Source organism: Paramormyrops kingsleyae, chromosome 6 (assembly GCF_048594095.1).
Source record: "Paramormyrops kingsleyae isolate MSU_618 chromosome 6, PKINGS_0.4, whole genome shotgun sequence".
NCBI classification, from domain to species: domain Eukaryota; kingdom Metazoa; phylum Chordata; class Actinopteri; order Osteoglossiformes; family Mormyridae; genus Paramormyrops; species Paramormyrops kingsleyae.
The window spans coordinates 2,311,952-2,329,868 of record NC_132802.1 but is presented as its reverse complement, the minus strand read 5'-3'; the positions used below and the strand labels follow the sequence as shown (position 1 = coordinate 2,329,868).

At 51.6% G+C, this 17,917-nt stretch overlaps 1 protein-coding gene across 3 annotated transcripts in view; it reads left to right on the top strand.

The window, feature by feature from the left end:
- mib2 (MIB E3 ubiquitin protein ligase 2) overlaps nucleotides 1–17,917 on the top strand; it is a 58,968-nt gene that overhangs the window by 9,293 nt on the left and 31,758 nt on the right. Inside the window, exons 1-3 of one of the 3 annotated variants that reach the window (XM_072713368.1) lie at nucleotides 7,158–7,294; nucleotides 9,627–9,983; nucleotides 12,001–12,172. In XM_072713368.1, the coding sequence (XP_072569469.1) occupies nucleotides 7,273–7,294; nucleotides 9,627–9,983; nucleotides 12,001–12,172 (551 nt within the window). In that variant the 5' untranslated portion in view covers nucleotides 7,158–7,272. Of the gene's footprint in view, nucleotides 1–7,157; nucleotides 7,295–9,626; nucleotides 9,984–12,000; nucleotides 12,173–17,917 lie in introns of those variants that run through there. The other 2 variants (XM_072713369.1, XM_072713370.1) reach the window with 2 other exon arrangements.

Genomic DNA, 17,917 nt, shown 5'->3' with positions numbered 1-17,917 from the left:
AAGTCTGTCTTTGCGTCGAATTTGTACGTTGGAAAAATAATAATATAGTACATAATAATAATAATAATAATAATAATTATAATACAGTATTAAAATACCTACATGCAGTAATGTACTGTACCACTGAAGCTGCACGATGTTCTCAGAAGCATCACAAAATAGTGCATGTTGATCACAAGCCATTGTATTTAACCTGAATTTTTGATATATTGGGCTTTATGGCAGTCCATTTGTAAGTACAAGTTGTCTGTAAGTTGAATACCCATAACCCCGGAGGCAGCCTGTGTTTCTGATAGTGCCGTATGTTACTACGAGCACTGAGTTGTAAACCAGGACGTCAGTGGCAAAGTGAGATTCATATCTTTGATGGATCGTAAATTTGTCGCTGCACTCCTCTGTGTGACATGACGAACGCGGCTATTCTGGAGAGCGCGCAGCTTACAGTTCAGTCTGGCTACATTTGTCAGGGATATGGGCAGAGTGGGTGGGATTAACGTTCCCTGTCAATCACTGTTTGGTATCTGGTGAAGCAGCCAATAGCAAGCAGGTTTAGAGCAGTGATTGACAGCCTGCGATCTTCCCACCCGCTCTGGGTTCTAAACCTCGGGGATAAATTCTCAGGGAAAGCAGCGCAGTGCCTCATGTGAGCCCACATGAGAGAAAGAGGGGGGGCACTAATCCAAAGCATTTTTTTAAGCGTTGTTTGCATAGCTAGTTAGCCCCCTGCCATCCCCCTCCCCTCTATTAAACAAACAAACAAGCTGCTGGTTTAAATTGGAGACCAAAGTCCTCACCAGTACAAACAGAGCTGAAGCATCCTGCTGCTGCTGCTGGTTTGGCTGCCTGACCTTTGAACTCTGACAGGAGTTCTGGGGGGGGGCTCCTGCTGGTCATGTCAGACGAGATGGGCGGCCGGCGGCGAGGCATGTTCCGGACCGGCCCGGCAGACGCTTTTCGGAAGATGACGCGTAGCACCCTGAAGCTCATGGGCAGTAAGTGTGCGTTTGGGTTCGATGAGGGTCAGGAGACGGGCTTGCTCAGGTGGTGCACATGAAGATCCGCCCAGAGAGCTCCCTCAGGGTTCATTTGGGTCACGGATGGGTCATGAAGATTCTGCGGTGGGGACAAAGTGGATGTGGGGCATTTAAAGGGGGCTGTGGGCAGGGGGCGGCTCTGGCTGCCCGTCCGCTCACTTCATCAGCGCTGTACGAAAGCAGGGAGAAGCTCGGGTTGTGGTGGGGACGTCTGTGTCTCTCCCTCATGCTTCGTTAATGAGCTGTTAATTACCGTTACTGTGCTCGCCTTAGACAGACCCAGAAGGTGTTACTGCAGCATAACCTTTCAGCGGGTCGCCGATGGCCCAGTCTGGCTGATTTGGATAAAGGATATTAATCATAATCACACATTCTCTCTCAATAAGAAATTTGAATTATAGATGAAATATAGTTTAAAAAATGGTTATAGAAATTGACTTTTGGTGTTTTGAATAAGACGAGTACAATTATTGGCATGTTTGAGTTTTCGATCCAAGGAATTGTGCGGGGTGAGAATGCTGAGTGTGTTCGGAGGATTTCCTCACACCTGTTTTATAATATTTGCAGTTCCAGAGCATCAGAACCAGCGCATGATAAACAGCGCGATCTTTGAACTGCAGTGGGACAGAGTCCTTCCAACTCTGCTCTCTCGGGGTCCTGCTCAAATGTCATTGTCTCCCGTACATTTAGGGTACTGCTGAGATGACGGCATGCAGACGAAGCCGGTTTCTCTGCAGAATGGGCAGATTTCCCTCATCCTAGCTGCCAGGGATGTGGAAGATTGGGACCCTGGGGGAGGGGTTTAATTTGGGGGTGGGGTTTAATCTGGGGGGCGGAGTCATGCCTTTGATGAAGCAGCTGTCTCTTGAAGCAGGCCAGCTGTCTCCCCCCGCACACCACCCTTTGTTACTGGCTAATGGGATAGAGGGGGCTGTTTACCAAGCCCTGTGAGGGGAATTTTAACAGGGGCCGCCAGCATTACACGGGGATGCTTTTTGTGTGAGCATGCTGTGCAGGGGTGTAGTGGGGGGGGGGGGGCAGTGGATGACTGATGCAATCTGGCTAAACACCTTATCGCAGTGGAGTATTGATTTTTCCTCAAGTCTCGGCGTACCAGATGTCCCTGACGCAGAGCGAATCCCAGGAGGGGTGTTCTTTCTGTTTCAAATGATGGCGTTGCCCCCACCCCCCCAGGACAGTTATACGTTTGCACTGCAGAAAGTGCTGGGTACAGATGGCACCAATAAAGCATGGAGCGCATAACGACGTCCTGGAAGCAGACGCCAGGCTAGCGGAAAAAATGAGCACAGAAAAAAGAGCGCCGCCCCTCTGCACTGCAGCCAGTGCCGGCTGGGAGGCGAGTGGCACCGCGTGCGATTGGCCAGTGGGTATGTCAGCGGCAAGCCGAAGCAGATCAGGGCGCTGGGGGGAATGGGGCAAGAGTGGGTGGGGCAAGAGTGGGTGGGGCATGCGGGTCGTTGCCTGGGTGATGCATCGTCTTAGGAGTTCGATTCAGGGACACCGTGCAACAGTGACTGTCTAATTAATGAAGTTGCCAGAACTCATTTACGTAAAAGATGTGAAATGTGCACAAATCAGTCGGGTCTGTGTTCAGTGTAGGTAATTAAACGGTAACATGAAGCAGATGTATGAACACGGAACCCAGGCCTGTGATCGCACACTGCTTTCAAAACCTTATACTTTCTTAATCTGCTGCACTGGTTTGTTTTAGGTTATTGCAGACGGCTTTGTCTTTGACTTCCTGTTTGTGTGTGTGTGTGTGTGTGTGTGTGTGTGTCCCTCCCCACAATAATCACAGCTTTTTTCCCCTCGCTTCAGCATTTCAGAGATGATGAAATGATCTCCCCAGCGTGGGAGTTTCTTACTTTCTGTCCGCTGCAGTTTGATTGTGGGACCTGGCTCCTCTGGAATATTCCGGCTTGTCACGCCCGGGGTTAAGCAGAAGTGGGACGAGGCCCCGTGCTTTTTGCGGGAGCTGCTTCCCTGCCTTTCTGTCACATCTGTGAACTTCGCGCTCTTTAGGTCTTCCTCGTGTCTCGCTTTGCTCAGTAGTATGTTTCAGAGTGCGCTCCTGTTCTGATCACAGGAGGGCACCGTGTCTGACTCTCAGTATCTGTACATCCATGTTTAGCAATCATACTTTGTTTTTTTCTACCCTTTTATTAAGCTGGAGTAGCTCAGGATAGGTATCACAGTAAAAGGTATTATATGTCTCTGTTGCTCTGTTTTTGCCGTTCTAGATTTTTCTGTCCGGTTACTCTCCTTTTGTGTGACTCCCCCCTGGGCTCCTTTGTCACAAGTCCATCCATCTGTTTTGCAGAGGAGAGCCGCTTATCCTCTCCTCTGCCGATGCTCTGTCTCCTTCCCGTCTAAGCTGCCGGCGTAGGCTGGCGGGGCTGCCCCCGGCGGGTAGGGTGCCACGCACAGGCGTGACTCGGCCACCTTTCGTCCTGGCTGTTGCCACGTGGATCGTGGGAAACCTGATGCCACACGTGTACTAGCTAATCACCGATGTGCATTTCCCCTGAGCGGAGAGTGCGTGTGCCGGGGCGGACACCTGAATCACTGTCTCTCTCCGGTTACGTAACCAGCCTCTCGTCTGGATACCACGAACTGCAGGCGGCCGCATTCCCTGAATTCTGTGTGCTTGACCGCTTGGGAAGAACTGGAAAATGCCGGTTCGGAGCTCCTGTAACGAGGTTAGGGTTAGGGTTACACGGTCATCTGCCTGGCTGCTGAGCGAGTGAGAGACAGACATAAGCTGTGACTGTCTGCGTTTCTGAGTTTTGTTTTTTTTTCTGCCACTGATGTTTTGTGCTGAAATGGTTTCATTGCAGGATGAACTCCTGAAAAATGGAAAGTGCGGAGATTTCTAAATTTCTGTTAAAGGCCATGTCGAAAGAGGGTGGAGAGCTTGTCGAGAGGAAGCACCGTGTGTGCTGACCCGCTGGTGTGTCCGGTGGGTCCGACCTCCCGTAACGGGTCACGTCGGTCTGACGAGCTGTGTGCCCCCCCATGACCATCATGACGTGTGGGACCAGGGGGCCGTGTTGTCAACCTCTTGGACATCGGCGTTGTGGTCACGCGGTCATCTTAAATCGTGCTACTGTCCAGCCTGAGTGTCTGAGTCTCCGCCTTCCTGCCGGCTCGGCAGACATGAGAGGCGAGTTTCTCTGAGGAGGGCGCAGGCTTACGCGGCCCGGCCCGGATGGGGACCAGAGCTCCTCGGGGCCGGGGATATTGCTGCCTGTCTAATATAGATTTTATTCTGTCATTATTTATTTATTTGGCAAAAATGAATTGCCTGTTTTTATTTAATTGAGGAAGGAATTTGAGGGCTGTGTGTTTTTGTTAATTTCCCACAGCAGATAATCTGTTCATTAAAGCATCCTGTATACCATCTGTCGGCAGGATGGCCACGTTTCAGCCCCTTCGGCGCCGCCAGCTCGCCTCCCGCTCGGTTTGGACGCACCGCTCTTAACGTTCCTGGTGGTGGCGCCTCTGGGCGCGGGAGTGGATGTCAGTGATCGCTGCCCCAGCCTGCATCCAAGGCCTCGCTGTGGGGGTTCCTGGCCCATGTCCTGTGATGGTGCTCTCCCCACACCAGCCTAAAGTGGACTTCTGGAGGTTATAAAAAAAAAAAACAAAAAAACAAAACGTGTTTCAGTGCTTCAGCTCCTGGAGGGGAGGTTTTTGGGTTGGTGTCGCTCAGATTGTCCTTGACTTGGCCGCTGGGAACGTCGTGGATCGATGGGAGCAAGTTTCATACCTACGGCGAGACGGCCGTCAGCTGCGGGCGTCCGATTCAGCGAGGACCTGTCAGAAGTGGGATTCTCATCCCCGGGGTTTTCCCGGGACTCCCCTCCGCGTCATTTAAGAGGCTGCTAGCTCCGACGTCCACGTTCCAGCGGGTGTAGGCGTCTGCAGCCCAAGGCGTTCCCTAAAACAGGAAGAGCTTACACCTGCAGCCAGTTCCACCCCAGTGTTGTCACCAGTGTTGACCAAGCGTCAGTGTCGCAGTGGTATAGGTGTCAGGAACATTCACGGTTTGGAATAATTCCTGATTGATTGGGGAATTCAGTGCATCAGTTTCAGATAAGCTTCATTCAGTAATGAATCGGTAAAGAATAGGGGCTTGTTGATGTGCGGTGGAGCGTGTTTACCTGACCGCCGGGTCACGGCTTACCGACGGCACAACGCGAGGACTGCTGCTGAAGTGCCTGAATGCGGAATGCGATCAACAAGCCAAACGTGACAGTCGCATTGAGTTCTGGGGCCTGTGTGTCTCAGGGCGAGCCCCCTGCTAAGCGTGACCAATCCCGCGCGCTTGCTGTGGGAGAGTGCCCAATCCCGCGCGCTCGCTGTGGGAGCCGTGGCCAATCAGGCACGCCCGCTCTGGGCGGGATCCAACACCATTAGTTTTACTGCGGGGTAATTTAAAGACTTACCGCAGTTTTCCTCATGTGGGGATAACCTGCTGTAAGGTTTGTATTTTTGAACAATTTACAGTGATCTAGGTTTATTATTAAGAATGGGGAGGTAGCTGTGCCGCTTGAATGCAAATATTAAATATTAATATTCTGAAAATTGCTGATCTCCATTGACTTAGAAATGCTGGCGGTGATCACACTGGTGTGTAGAACGCCGCGTCTGTGCTCTGGCTTCCGTCGCATGGAGAGCCTGTGTAAAGTGCAGGGCAGGGAACTTCAGCATGGTGGTCTTAAAGGACGGCTTTCTAGCACATCTGAGTGTTAGTTTTTCATATACTGTGTGCATTGTTATATTGACTTTCATGGACTGTGTCTTTATGCAACATCCATTGTGTATGTTGCCTTGCATTGTTCCTTTTTTTTTTTGCACGGTGGTTGTTTGCATTTCATTGTCAGCATTGGTTGGGGTCACTTGCGGTTGGCATCATGGTTCAGCTGAATGCTGGTACGCATGCAGCTCTGCCACCTGAGAAGGTCACCTGAAACTAAATGAGAACCAACAGGTTTTCTGGAATGCATGTTTGGAAATGAGTGTTTTTCTCATTGAGGTCAATATATTTCACACGGTGAAACGTTCATATTTTACTTTGGCTGGTTACAAGGTTAAGAGCTGGTTAGTGTTTGATAGTGTTGTAGTTCTCGAGACCGGTTTTTTGTGGTCTCGGTCTTGTCTTGGTCTCGACTCTATTTGGTCTCGGTCTTGTCTTGGTCTCGGACATAGCGGTCTCTATGGGATGGGGAAAAAAAGAGAAAACTGCACATCCTCACAGAACAGTATCATTATTTATTACGCGCCTCAATTCAAATGCAACCAATCAGATGCATCCATTTCAAAAACGTTACATTTTATACATTTTCTCCACGGACACTGCCAGTGCTTCACAGTCCACAAACATCATACACATCGTATCATACATCGGCAAAAAAATGTCCGAAAATGTCGGCGAAGTCTATAGCATAGTTATAATTCAAATAAATTAGGTATTTTACATTGATTAGAAAGCACGGTCTTGGAGGTGCAAGTCAATCTGGAGGCTCATTCTCTTCAATTCAAAGCAAAGGATCATTACATAGCTGTATTCATAGCTTACCCGAGGCCTCTGTCCCTGGTATAAGAGACTTAATATGAACATCTTTCTGGTACATCCCATCTCTTTCCCTTGACGAGGTCTGATAAAATGGTTATAGGAGAGGATTGCTGAGAATATTATTTTCCATCAGGTCTCGTAACTATGACAAATCTGGGAGATTTTAAATGAGAGACATATGGACATACGGACAATATAATTGAAAAGATAACATGAATTTGATTTAACGAGTAATGACACTTTACAGCAATGCCTTTTTTCTCTACAGTTGATCTGGGTAATGTGATGTCGATTCTAGCCCTAGTCTGTTTTCGGTCTTGGTCTTGGTCTTGGTCTCGACCAGTCTTGGTCTTGGTCTCGCCTTAGTGTGTCTTGGTCTTGGACTTGGTCTTGGTCTTGGTACCCTCAAGTCTCGGCAGTGTCTTGGTCTTGATACCCTCCGGTCTCGGCAATGTCTTGGTCTCGGTTTAGGCGGTCTTGACTACAACACTAGTGTTTGATTCAGAGGCCAGATAAATGGGTTACAGCTTTAACTTCTGAAAGAGTGCTAGGAAACGGTGCAGCTAATGCACCATCCATCCATCTATCCCTCCATCCATCCATCTTCCAGAATTGAAGGCAGGGGACACCCTGGATGGGATGTCACTTCATCGCTGGCCAGGTAATGTGGCAACATGTGATAGAGTGCTGGGGGGGAAAATGTACAAGCTGTTTATTTAGTGGAATTACCTGTTTGTGGGGCGTCACGGTAACTATATGTTGCGTGGTGTTGATAAACGGCTGAGTTTACCAGAATATTCCGTACTCACTGATAATGAAATCTGAAATTTTATGCAGAATTCTTTTTTTGCACTTCCTACTTTAAATAACATTCTAAAAATGTTTACGTTTGACATATGGAAACATTTATGCTGCCCTCAGAGAACTCGAAAGAGAAACTGCAGTCGTATGAGTGGGCAGTGGCTGAATAGTCTGGCCTTCAGTATCTGCATATTTTTGCTAAGTGGTTTGGGAAATTGTAAGCTTACGGACTCTTTGAAGGAACTGGCATAACTGGAAAGGTACTGGCATAGGCAGGTCAGCGATAAGCAGGAGTTTTCATCTGGAATTTGCCCTGCTGGTGACTCTGAAGACGGCAGGAATCCTCTGTCCTGAAGCTGTCTGTAAGGTTATGTCCTCTGTTTGTCTTTTTTTTGCAAACTCTGTTTTAATTGGTCTGAGGAAAAGCCCCCATGTGGGTGCCGGGCCAGTCACTATGGAAACGTGAGGTTTCCCCACTTGCTCCACTCTGGGCCTTTCCGTGGGGGTGGCATCTAGGTGACTGATTTGTGGCATGTTACTTCCCCAGTAGCTATCCCCACAGCCTGTGCCCTTCCTGGGCAGCGCTGCGTGTTCAGGCGAGGTGCTGCGTGTTCAGGCGAGGTGCTGCGTGTTCAGGCGAGGTGCTGCGTGTTCAGGCGAGGTGCTGCGTGTTCAGGCGAGGTGCTGCGTGTTCAGGCGACGTGCTTGCGTGTTCAGGCGAGGTGCTGCGTGTTCAGGCGAGGTGCTTGCGTGTTCAGGCGACATGACTGCACAGCCAGAGAGCCAATTTGATTGGAGGGTGGCGGGTGTGAGAGGCAGTAATTAAGGGACCTGCTGCACCAAGCAATAACGTTCTGGGGGAGGGGCTAAAGCAGAAGGTCGAAAGGTCGCTGACCCAGGCTCATTTACCCTTAACTTCTGATTAATTGGAGTCCTGCCCCCAGTGATGAACATACAGGATGTGGATGACTGCCACAGGGACACACATCCCAGCAATGACAAACTTAACCCCTACCCAGCCCTAACCTGAACCATAAGTAACCAAACAAAATACAAGGCCTTTGGCATTTTTTGACTGCAGTCATGGTTTTTTGTAAAATTAAGTTTTCCCTTGTGGGGACCATTTTTTCGGTTTTCACAATACATAACCCACACAAACAGACACCCACATGCCTCTGTCTTTATAGGGTGAGTGTGACTGTCACCTTCAGGGGACAAGACCAAAGTTTGTGGCTTTGAATAGCCGTGGAGGGGTGTGTGCTCCAGGGGGAATGCTGTGAGGGGCCTCAGAGAGCTGCGGCGCGTCGTTCGCGGCAGAGGTGGCCGTCCCTGCTTCTAAAGATAGCACTGACCCCAGGAGTCCTGCAGGTCAGGGTCAGACTCGTCATGATCTTCTGGGGAATGCTGTTACAGCTGGTCTGGTTCTGCGTGTGTGTGTGTGTGTGTGTGTATATGTGTGTGTGGGAGCACATGCAGGAGTTCTAGCGGAGCAGAAATCTCTGGGGTTAACAGCTTACTGCTTTGTTCCTTGTCACAACAAATGGAACGGGGCACGCCGGAGAATGTTTTTATAAAGATTTTAAACATCACGAAAATTTGACAGAATTTGGGAAGTTCTGAAACTGCTGAATTAGAACCAGGCCAAGATGCCCCCTTGGCTTGCGGAGATTGAGGGCAGCACAGCACAAACCAGAATGAGTCGTCTTCTCAGATCTTGGCACGGAACCGTCTGCCCCGTGACTTTTGATAGGACGTGATTGAGGATGAGATTCTGTTGGGCTCCAGCTTGTTTTTTCATGGTGAAATGGCGGAGGGGTCTGATTGTTCCAGGGGAGGGTCCAGTTGGAGGGGGGCGTGCCCCTCCGTGCGGTGCTGATTAATGACTCTCCCATAATGATACGAAGCAGTCCTTTGTTTTCCTGTGAAAAGCTAGAGGTTTGGCGGCTTTGTTTTGTCTCTGGCTGTTTTACCCGGGTTTTTTTTCCGTTTTTTTTCTCCAGCTGAAGCAGCTGTCTTTGAGCGTTGCTTTGCCCCCTCCCAGCCTGCCGCATCTCGTTCCATCGTCCTCTCCGGGTCAAATGTGTCTCCCTTCATTTCCCTATATGTGCAGCTCTGGCTTGCTAAAGATGAATTGGGATGCGCTGGTGCATGATGACCCAGTGATGTGTAAATGCCTGTCTTTCCTCTTGCAGTTTCCTCAGAGCTGTCTTCAGAAACTTCGCTCCCCGCAGCCCCGGCCCGGCCCGGCCTGGGCCACGCCCGCGCGCCCCCCCCGAGGCCCAGGAGTCGTGGTGCCGAGCCTGCAGGCTCCCCACAGCACGCCGGCATGGAGGTGGGAATGCGAGTGGTGCGAGGCGTGGACTGGAAGTGGGGCAACCAGGACGACAGTGAGGGCCACGTGGGCACGGTGGTGGAGGTGGGCCGGCAGGGCAGCACCACCACGCCCGATAAGACCGTGGTTGTGCAGTGGGACAGCGGCACGCGCACCAACTACCGTACCGGCTACCAGGGAGCCTACGACCTACTGCTCTACGACAACGCCCAGATCGGTGAGTGTGGCGCTGTGCTCCAGCCGCTCTGCTTTGTGTACATGAGCCTTTACCCTGCCCAACAAGACGAGACCGATCCCATGCCAGGAAAACGTGCTCCAAACGCTCCCAGATCTGCCTGGACCCTTCACAAGGAGAAAGGAGCGTCCTGTCCTGTCGGTGTCTTCTGGCGAGTTCCACACGAGCCTGGGAGCCGGGTGATGGGTGACTCATCGGCCACTTCGATGTCTCCCACTGCTCTGCAGACAACTGAATGGGATCTAAGCCTTTTTCTTATGTGAAAAGTATTAAAAATGGCACCACGCACTTGACCCCTTCACTAACTAGACTGACATTTGAAGCATGCTGACTCAGAGCTGTCTGTCAGCCATCCTTGTTCACAGGGACTCCTAGATGATGATGTCTTTCCTCAGGCTTCCATGCCTCTCATTTACTCAGCTGTTTCCTTCATTTCGGGGCTTATCTGTATTAATACAAACTGTCTGACTGGTCTGGATTCAGCGCTGGTTGATGTGGGCCTTCTGCGGACTGCGTCCTTCACACGTGACGGTGACGTTCGAGCTGATTAGATACCTCGTATCGACACTCAGCAAACGTTATTTTTGTGTGGGAGAGACCCGGCCCCCGGCCCCCGGCAGCTTCTCTGCACAGTCTGATCGGCCGAATCTCTCGCTGCAGTGGAGTTACTTTCTCCAGCTTCTTTCGGTATCGATCTGGTTTTCTGAAGACTTCCTTCAGTCTCTGCACATCCCCACTGCCCGCCTAACCCCCCCCCCCCCCCCAAAGGCCTTGCTCTTCACTGATCCTCACACTAGGCCATAAGCCACCATAATCTCTAGCCCTGCCCTAGGTAATGAACTCGGGCTATCAGAAGATACTGTGTTGTGTGTAATGCACCTACTGCTCACATGGGGGCGCTGCGTCTTGCCCAGGCTGAATGGAAGACGGGGTGTTGAACACCTTTCAGAAGGGCATCGTGTCCAGTAAAAGGTCTGAGTAATCAGTGGATAATAACAGGAGCTCACTGGGAAACCACCTCGGCCTGCAACTGAAGATGGCTTTGGCTTGAGCCACGTTCATGCTATAAACATTGCCTAGTAATCAAACATCCATTTTTATATAATGGTTCATCCGGTTGGGGCTGTGATTTGGAGCGGCTTTGCCTGCGGCAGAGAGTCACATGCTCCCGGACCGCCGGGGAGAAGGAGAGCCGCTTACAGTCTGGAGTTCAGGCCGGGTTCAGATGTGATCCAGCAGGAGACAGTGGGAGATCGGAGCCGGCGTGTCACCCCCTAAAAATCGATCACTCCGGCTGTGCGGGGTGCGTCCTCGCTGTTCTGACATAGAGTATCACTCCTCGCTATTCATAATTAATGAGCTACTGCTGGTGGCCAGTGGGCCTCACACGCATCCGCAGGTGTAGATTGTCGGAGATTCTGTAGCTATGCCGCCCCCCCCCCCCCCCCCCGCCCCCCCTTCCCCATGCACCTCAGCCGGTAGCCGCAGCCGCACCGTTTACATGTTCACTTCCTGCCTAATGGGGATGCCTTTCCGTGCGCGTGAGCTCGTCCTAGCGGGGGGGTCCTGTTCCTGACAGGTGGCTCGCCGCCCCGGTTACCGCGTATTCGCGCACAGTCTCAGCTCGCGCTCGCGCTCGTCGCCTTTTTGGGCTCGGCTCCGCAGACTGTAGAGGTCACATGGCAGACACCTTCTCCAGCTCCATCTCGTAAACATTCGTTTGCTGATTTGTTCGCACGGCCCTGAATCCCGCAAAGGTGAAACGCAGACGTCTCGTCACGCAGGCCTGGTCGTTAAAGGGATAGACCTCCAGCGCAGCTTTGAATGTCACTGATGCGTCTCCTCCTGTAATACAGCCAAGTTCAGTCACATGGCAAACGATGGTAAATTCTCCCCTTGCTTTTCCTGCTTGAATGCCGCTCCTTCCTCTCCTTGTTTGGTCCTTGCTGCGTGATTCCTGACCCCACCTCCTAACCGATTTCCCCGTCTCGCACCGCAGGGGTGCGCCACTCCAACATCATCTGCGACAGCTGCAAGAAGCACGGCATCATGGGCATGCGCTGGAAGTGCAAGGTGTGCTTCGACTACGACCTGTGCACGCAGTGCTACATGAACAACAAGCACGACCTGAGCCACGCCTTCGAGCGCTACGAGACTGCGCACTCCCAACCGTAAGCAGCCGCTTTTTCGCTCGCCTGCAGTACTACACTCTCTCAGCACTGCTGCTGTAAAACAGTGCCACTGCTGTAGCAAGCTGCGAAACTGTAACCTGTTAAGTTGCTGTTTTGGGCTAAACCAACTTCTGTCTGTCTGGGGAGGATTGACCAAGGAAGTGCTGGCAGTGAGAATCGCAGGACATCTTTAGATTGGTACGAACCCCCTAAATCTGTGTCTTTATCTCCCTGGGTATGCGTGACGGTGCTGTGACCCCCCCCTCACTGAGTGAGCGCTCTTGTCCACAGTGACCTCCGAGGCTGCAGTGGGCAGGAAAGTGCCCTGCTTTGCGCAGCAGCTAACATCAGCAGTATCGACGCTGCTCTCTCTCTCTGTTACCTAATTAGCATGGGGAGCCGTCTCCGTGGATACCGTCCGTCGCGTCGCCAGGGAAGCGTGTGCAGGAACATTGCCCACAACCCTCACTTCAGTACCTCCTACTTTTTCACTTAACCGAGAAGAAGGTTTCTTAAGCCGGCCGGCTGATTGGGTCAGCCCTGTCCTTCATTAAATAGGAGCACAGGGGCGTTCGGCGCTCCCGGGGATGGGGGGGGGGGCTGCTGTCACTGTGGATGCACATGGGCAGGTTAGCATGCCAGCTATAAATAATTCATATCCCAATTACTCACAAATAAGCCTGGTGCAGGATGGGGGGGGGGGGGCGGGATAAAGATAGATTCAGACTGGAGATGAACCGCAGAGGTTTTCTGTGTGCCGGGTCATAAGACACACGTCACGGGGGGGTGGGTTTCCTTGACTGATTCTTTCAGCTTTGTCATCGAAGGCCTCTGTAATTGGTTGGTTTCCGGATTGTGTGATATCCAATTGTTAGGTAACACTTTACAGTAACTGCACCTTCATAATGCTTTCATAGAACATTCATAAGCAGCATGTAAGTATACCTTAACATCCTAACAAACCATAAAAAGATCATTTAATATACATTAACAGCAAACATTATATGATAATAAACATTACACTTGTATAATTGTATAATGTTAGTTATCGAGGTATACTAAAGATGTTAAGGCAGGTTAGGATGTTAAGGTGTACTTATGAATGTTCTGCTTGTACTGCTTATGAATGTTCTATGAATGACTTATGAAGGTGCGGTTAATGTGAAGCGTTACCAACTGATATTTGGATGTTGGCTCATTCCAGTGTAAATTCTCATGTAAATTAATTGCTAGTTGATGAGCAACTAAGAAACCTGCCCCTGCATAATAAAGCATAATAAACCTCCCCCCCCCCCAGGCCACGTGGGGGTGCAAAGCAGAGCCAAGTGGCCTCATCGCGGACAAAAGGCTTCGGGCTTTATAAGGAGCTCGTACCCCAATTAATGTGCGGGACAAAGGTTACCATGGTGATTTTCCAATCCCAGTCAGCATTCCGCAAAGAGCATTCGCAAAATGTCAAATTGCTCTCCTAAACCCGATAGGGTCGTTTTAGTAGGAGTCGGGAAACCCTCCCCCCCACTAATTGAGCTGTAGCTTAGCTGCGACAAGCTATTAACTCTGAAAGAAGCTAATTGCTCTGCACTGTGTAACTCTTGTTCTGGTGGGGACAGTGAGATAAAGGTCAAGGAGTTAAGATCCTCTGAGCCGAGTTTGGTCTCTGGAGAATTTCAGGGGGCCAGCCTCACTCTAACGTTTATTACTGCGGAGCCCGGGTGGTGTGTGTGGCGGCGATGGGCTGTGAGTATGATGGATGCTGAGAGGGCCGTGCATTTGCGAGCTGCGCTGACACTGTGCCCGTGGTCTGTCAGGCTGCCGCTCATTGCTGTCAGGGACATGCGCTCATTCACCTCAGCTGCGCCTTATTGCTATAAGTTATTACTAATATTACTAATAACTAAATAAAAACTGAGTGCCCGTTTTGTTTCTTTAGCCTCGATGACTGCGGGCCCCATGGCTTCCCATCTCACCCTAACCCCGCCCACGCTCCCATCTAGTCTCGTGCCGTTCGTCAGACCCAGCCCTGCCCACGCCCCCAACCCTTCATCCCCTTCTGACCCCTGTATTTCTCCGGCTGTCTGTCTGGAGCAGTTTGGCGGGTGCCAGGCCGTGACGGTGCCCATCGCCACGGCTACCTGCGGCACTGCGTGTGGTCCGCTGATGCCTAACAACTCCTGACATCCGGGCCTGAGGTTGCTGAGCGACAGGTGGTCAGTGTTTGGGCCGAGGTACATGAGAAGACGGCGAGGCTGAGGTCTTACCGCCGCTCGATGGCTCTGATTGGTGCTGCTCTTTACAGTGAGCGACATGGGAGGCTGACTCAGTACTGCAGCGTAATAACACATCCTGCTGTTGTTACTGCTGCGCTATCACTGTGAACCACATACACTCACGCACCACCGTCAGCACAGACCATCGGTCTGTGAGATGTTGATTATCTGTTGTATGCTTTCCTTCTTACAGCTGTATGTTTTGTTTATATTGACAGTGATGGTGGTTTAGTCGGGCCGCCTAAACCAGCCAGTGAAAATGCTTACGGGTGTGACTGTAACTGCACAAGCCGATGACAGAGCTCCGGAGAATGTACCAGAGTCGTCCAAGGACGGGCGGAGACGCCAAGCTCTGTGCTAGCATGTTTGTGGAGTCACTCACTGCCAGGGTCATCTCGTGGAGCGCTGGCAGAGCTTTTGTCCCCCAGTGACTTAGGAAACTGGGGGAGGGGGGGGGTTACTTCGGGATGGTTCGTTGTTGGGGGAGGGTCTGTTGCTGTAGTGTTGGGGAGCAGAGGAGTCTTGCCCCTAGACAGATGGATGGCTGTATCTGCGTGTGTTTACCTGTTCTGAGAGAATGTGATAATGTCACAGCCTGGGCCTGGAGGAGCGCGGGCCTGGGCCTGGGCCTGGAGGAGCGTGGGGCTGGGCCTGGGCCTGGAGGAGCGTGGGGCTGGGCCTGGGCCTGGGCCTGGAGGAGCGTGGGGCTGGGCCTGGGCCTGGAGGAGCGCAGGCCTGGGCCTGGGCCTGGGCCTGGGCCTGGAGGAGCGCGGGGCTGGGCTCTCAGTATGTGGCGCTCTTCAGTGCTTTTAAACATTCACTTTGAATTCACACTCGGAGATGGGTGTGAACAAGATAAGCAGCTGGCAAATTGGACGGGTCGCTGTAACCTGTTTGACCTGTCTTAAATGTTTAAAAAAAATTCTAGCTTCTCTTCAGCCTGGATTTTATTCTAACATACTTAATATCACACACCCAAAGCCCTCTGCCATGAGAATTACATAATGCTGGAAAAACATGAAGAGGCCGTAATAAAGCCCCAAACGCAGTGAACTCTCCCCCCCTGGGCCACCTTCTGTTGATTTCTCGAGTCCCGGCGTGGGGTTCCTGGAAGCCGAATGCCCAGTGCCGCCAGATTGTGTTTGTGCCGCACAAAAATAGATTCGCGTGCTGTGGCACAAGTGCCTCTCGCTGCCCCGGCTCTGTGGCTGCTTCTGCCAGGACAGACAGACGCGAGCCTCTACGAGGGCCTGTGGCCGGGCACCGTGGCCCCTTCGCTGACAAGCTGCTGCAGGTACAGGGGTCACATGATGATGCCACTGGAGGCCGCTAGAGCTCGTGCAATCTGTCCTTTCTAAAACATGCTGTCCAGGCAGCCCGTAAGCCTGTCTTTCATGGTTTGTGGTTTCCGGGTACCGTTCGGTCCCATCTGACGCAGAAGGTGACCGTTTCCGCTGAGGTGTGACACATTCCAGGGGTGTGTAGGAGGAACCAGCTTCTGAAACCATTACTGTGTCAGTCTCCCCTGCGCACCTGAATCTCTGAAGGTCCATGTCACGTTTCCAGCTAAGTGGAGACACCGTGTTGCTGCAGCGATCCATCACGCACCGCAAGCAGCCACCGGGAGAAAGACCTTGCGTCTTTGTTTTCGATTTTTCACATCGATAATCCATTTCCATGGCATCACCTGTCACCTTCCGTCAATGAGCCACATCACCGATATAATGTCGTCTCCCCTGCCGAATCTAATTGCAGGAACCGGAACTGTCAGGGAGTCAGATTGCGTTTAATTTCTGAGTGCTACTTAGGATAAGAAAAGCGATTCAGTGTGTAGAGTTCTGTCGTCGGCGTACCTCTGTCCATAGCTTCAGGGGTGATTCTTGGGGTAGCTCACCCTGTAATGCACATTGTACGTATATCACCTTTAGACGGATGAGCGGCAGCCCAGCCCCAGAGCGCTGAGTCTCTGCTTAGCTGCCTCAGTTACTTCCGTGTGGCATTACTCAGTTGTGCCTCTTATTAGCAGCACGACTGATTCTTGCACGTTCCTAGCAGGAGGCCAGCTGTCGAGGGAGGCTGGCTGGTTCTAAAGCAGCAGCGTGGTGACTCTCGCGCTTCAGCATCTCCGGTCCTTCACAGAGCCTGTGTGCAGTGTTGCTGAATCCTCTTGCCGCTGACAGCAGAGTGAGACACGTGGGCCTAACTTTCTCCTTCCCCGCACGGTAATCTTGCCCTCCTTTCCTCCTTGGCGTCCTCCTAATGAGCCTGATCAGATGTGGGTCCTTGCATCTCTAGGTCCTGGCTGCTCGGATGCACAGACACTCTGCCGGTGATCTGGGGATCAAATCGGGTTTTGGGTTGACATGCAGCAGGTGGGTCAAACTGCTGAATCGGCGACGTCGTTTTTTTCACCGCCCCTTCCACCAGGTGGCATGAAGCACCAATATAACTTTATAATACTATGCTACCCTGTATCTGTGAGGTCCATTTTAACCCTGTTAACTGATGGTATAAATTTAAGGCCTGAGAGAAACAGCCGTGCGATCAGCGCTGTGGAGAGATTACTGCGGAGGAATCGGGATGGCTCCTGTGTGTCCGGCCTCTGATACTGGCCCGCTTGTCTGCTTTGGGTTCTGATCCATCGGTAGGTGCTCGGAGATCCAGAGCCTCCCGCTTTGGGGGTTTACCTCCTCGGACTGCGGGTTGTCATTGAGCACATACACGGAAGGTGTTAGGGTTAGGGTTAGGGTTAGGCTCTGCACTTGTGCGTTTGTGAGTGTCTGTGTGTGAGTGTGCGTGCATGCATGCATATCTGTGTGTGTTGCATGTGTGAGAGTGAGAAGCATTACACGTGGCATATGGAGACACATATGTTTCGGGGGGGGCAGGCTAAACAAACCTCCCAGCTGATTAATCAGGCCAGACATGGAGCTCTTAGGCCCTGTCACAAAGGCTTTGGCTCTGTATTGATATTCATGCCCCCCCCCATTCACAGTCATTCCTTTGGACACAAACTGTTATTTCTTACTAGGAGGTGTCTATATATCCAGACTATCTGTTGGCTGAACTTCATTTGCTTCTGTCCTTTTAGGTTTTTAATGGCAGGACAGGTGGTGCCCTTGTGCCCTGACGGGGTCGGACTCCCGCTCAGCCTCTGCTCTCTGTGATTCGTGTCACTGCTGGGCCTGCCGAAACGAGCGTCACTCAGATATGCTGAGTAAAAGGGCCATTTGTGCGACTGCAGGAAGTGTCACAATCAGGGCCGGCCTTTGGCTGGAGGGATGCGGCTGCACTGTCTGCCATTGGGTTTTCAAAGCGACGAGCGGGGATCGTGCCACACAGACAGCTGCTGTTATCCTGATAAGAGGGAGGCCTTCATGAGTCCCTTCTGTGTTCGCCACAGGCAGTAAGGGTCCCCCAGGGGGCCAGGATGAGCAGAGACTCGACAGTCATGTTTTTCTGTCTGTCAGGGCACTGA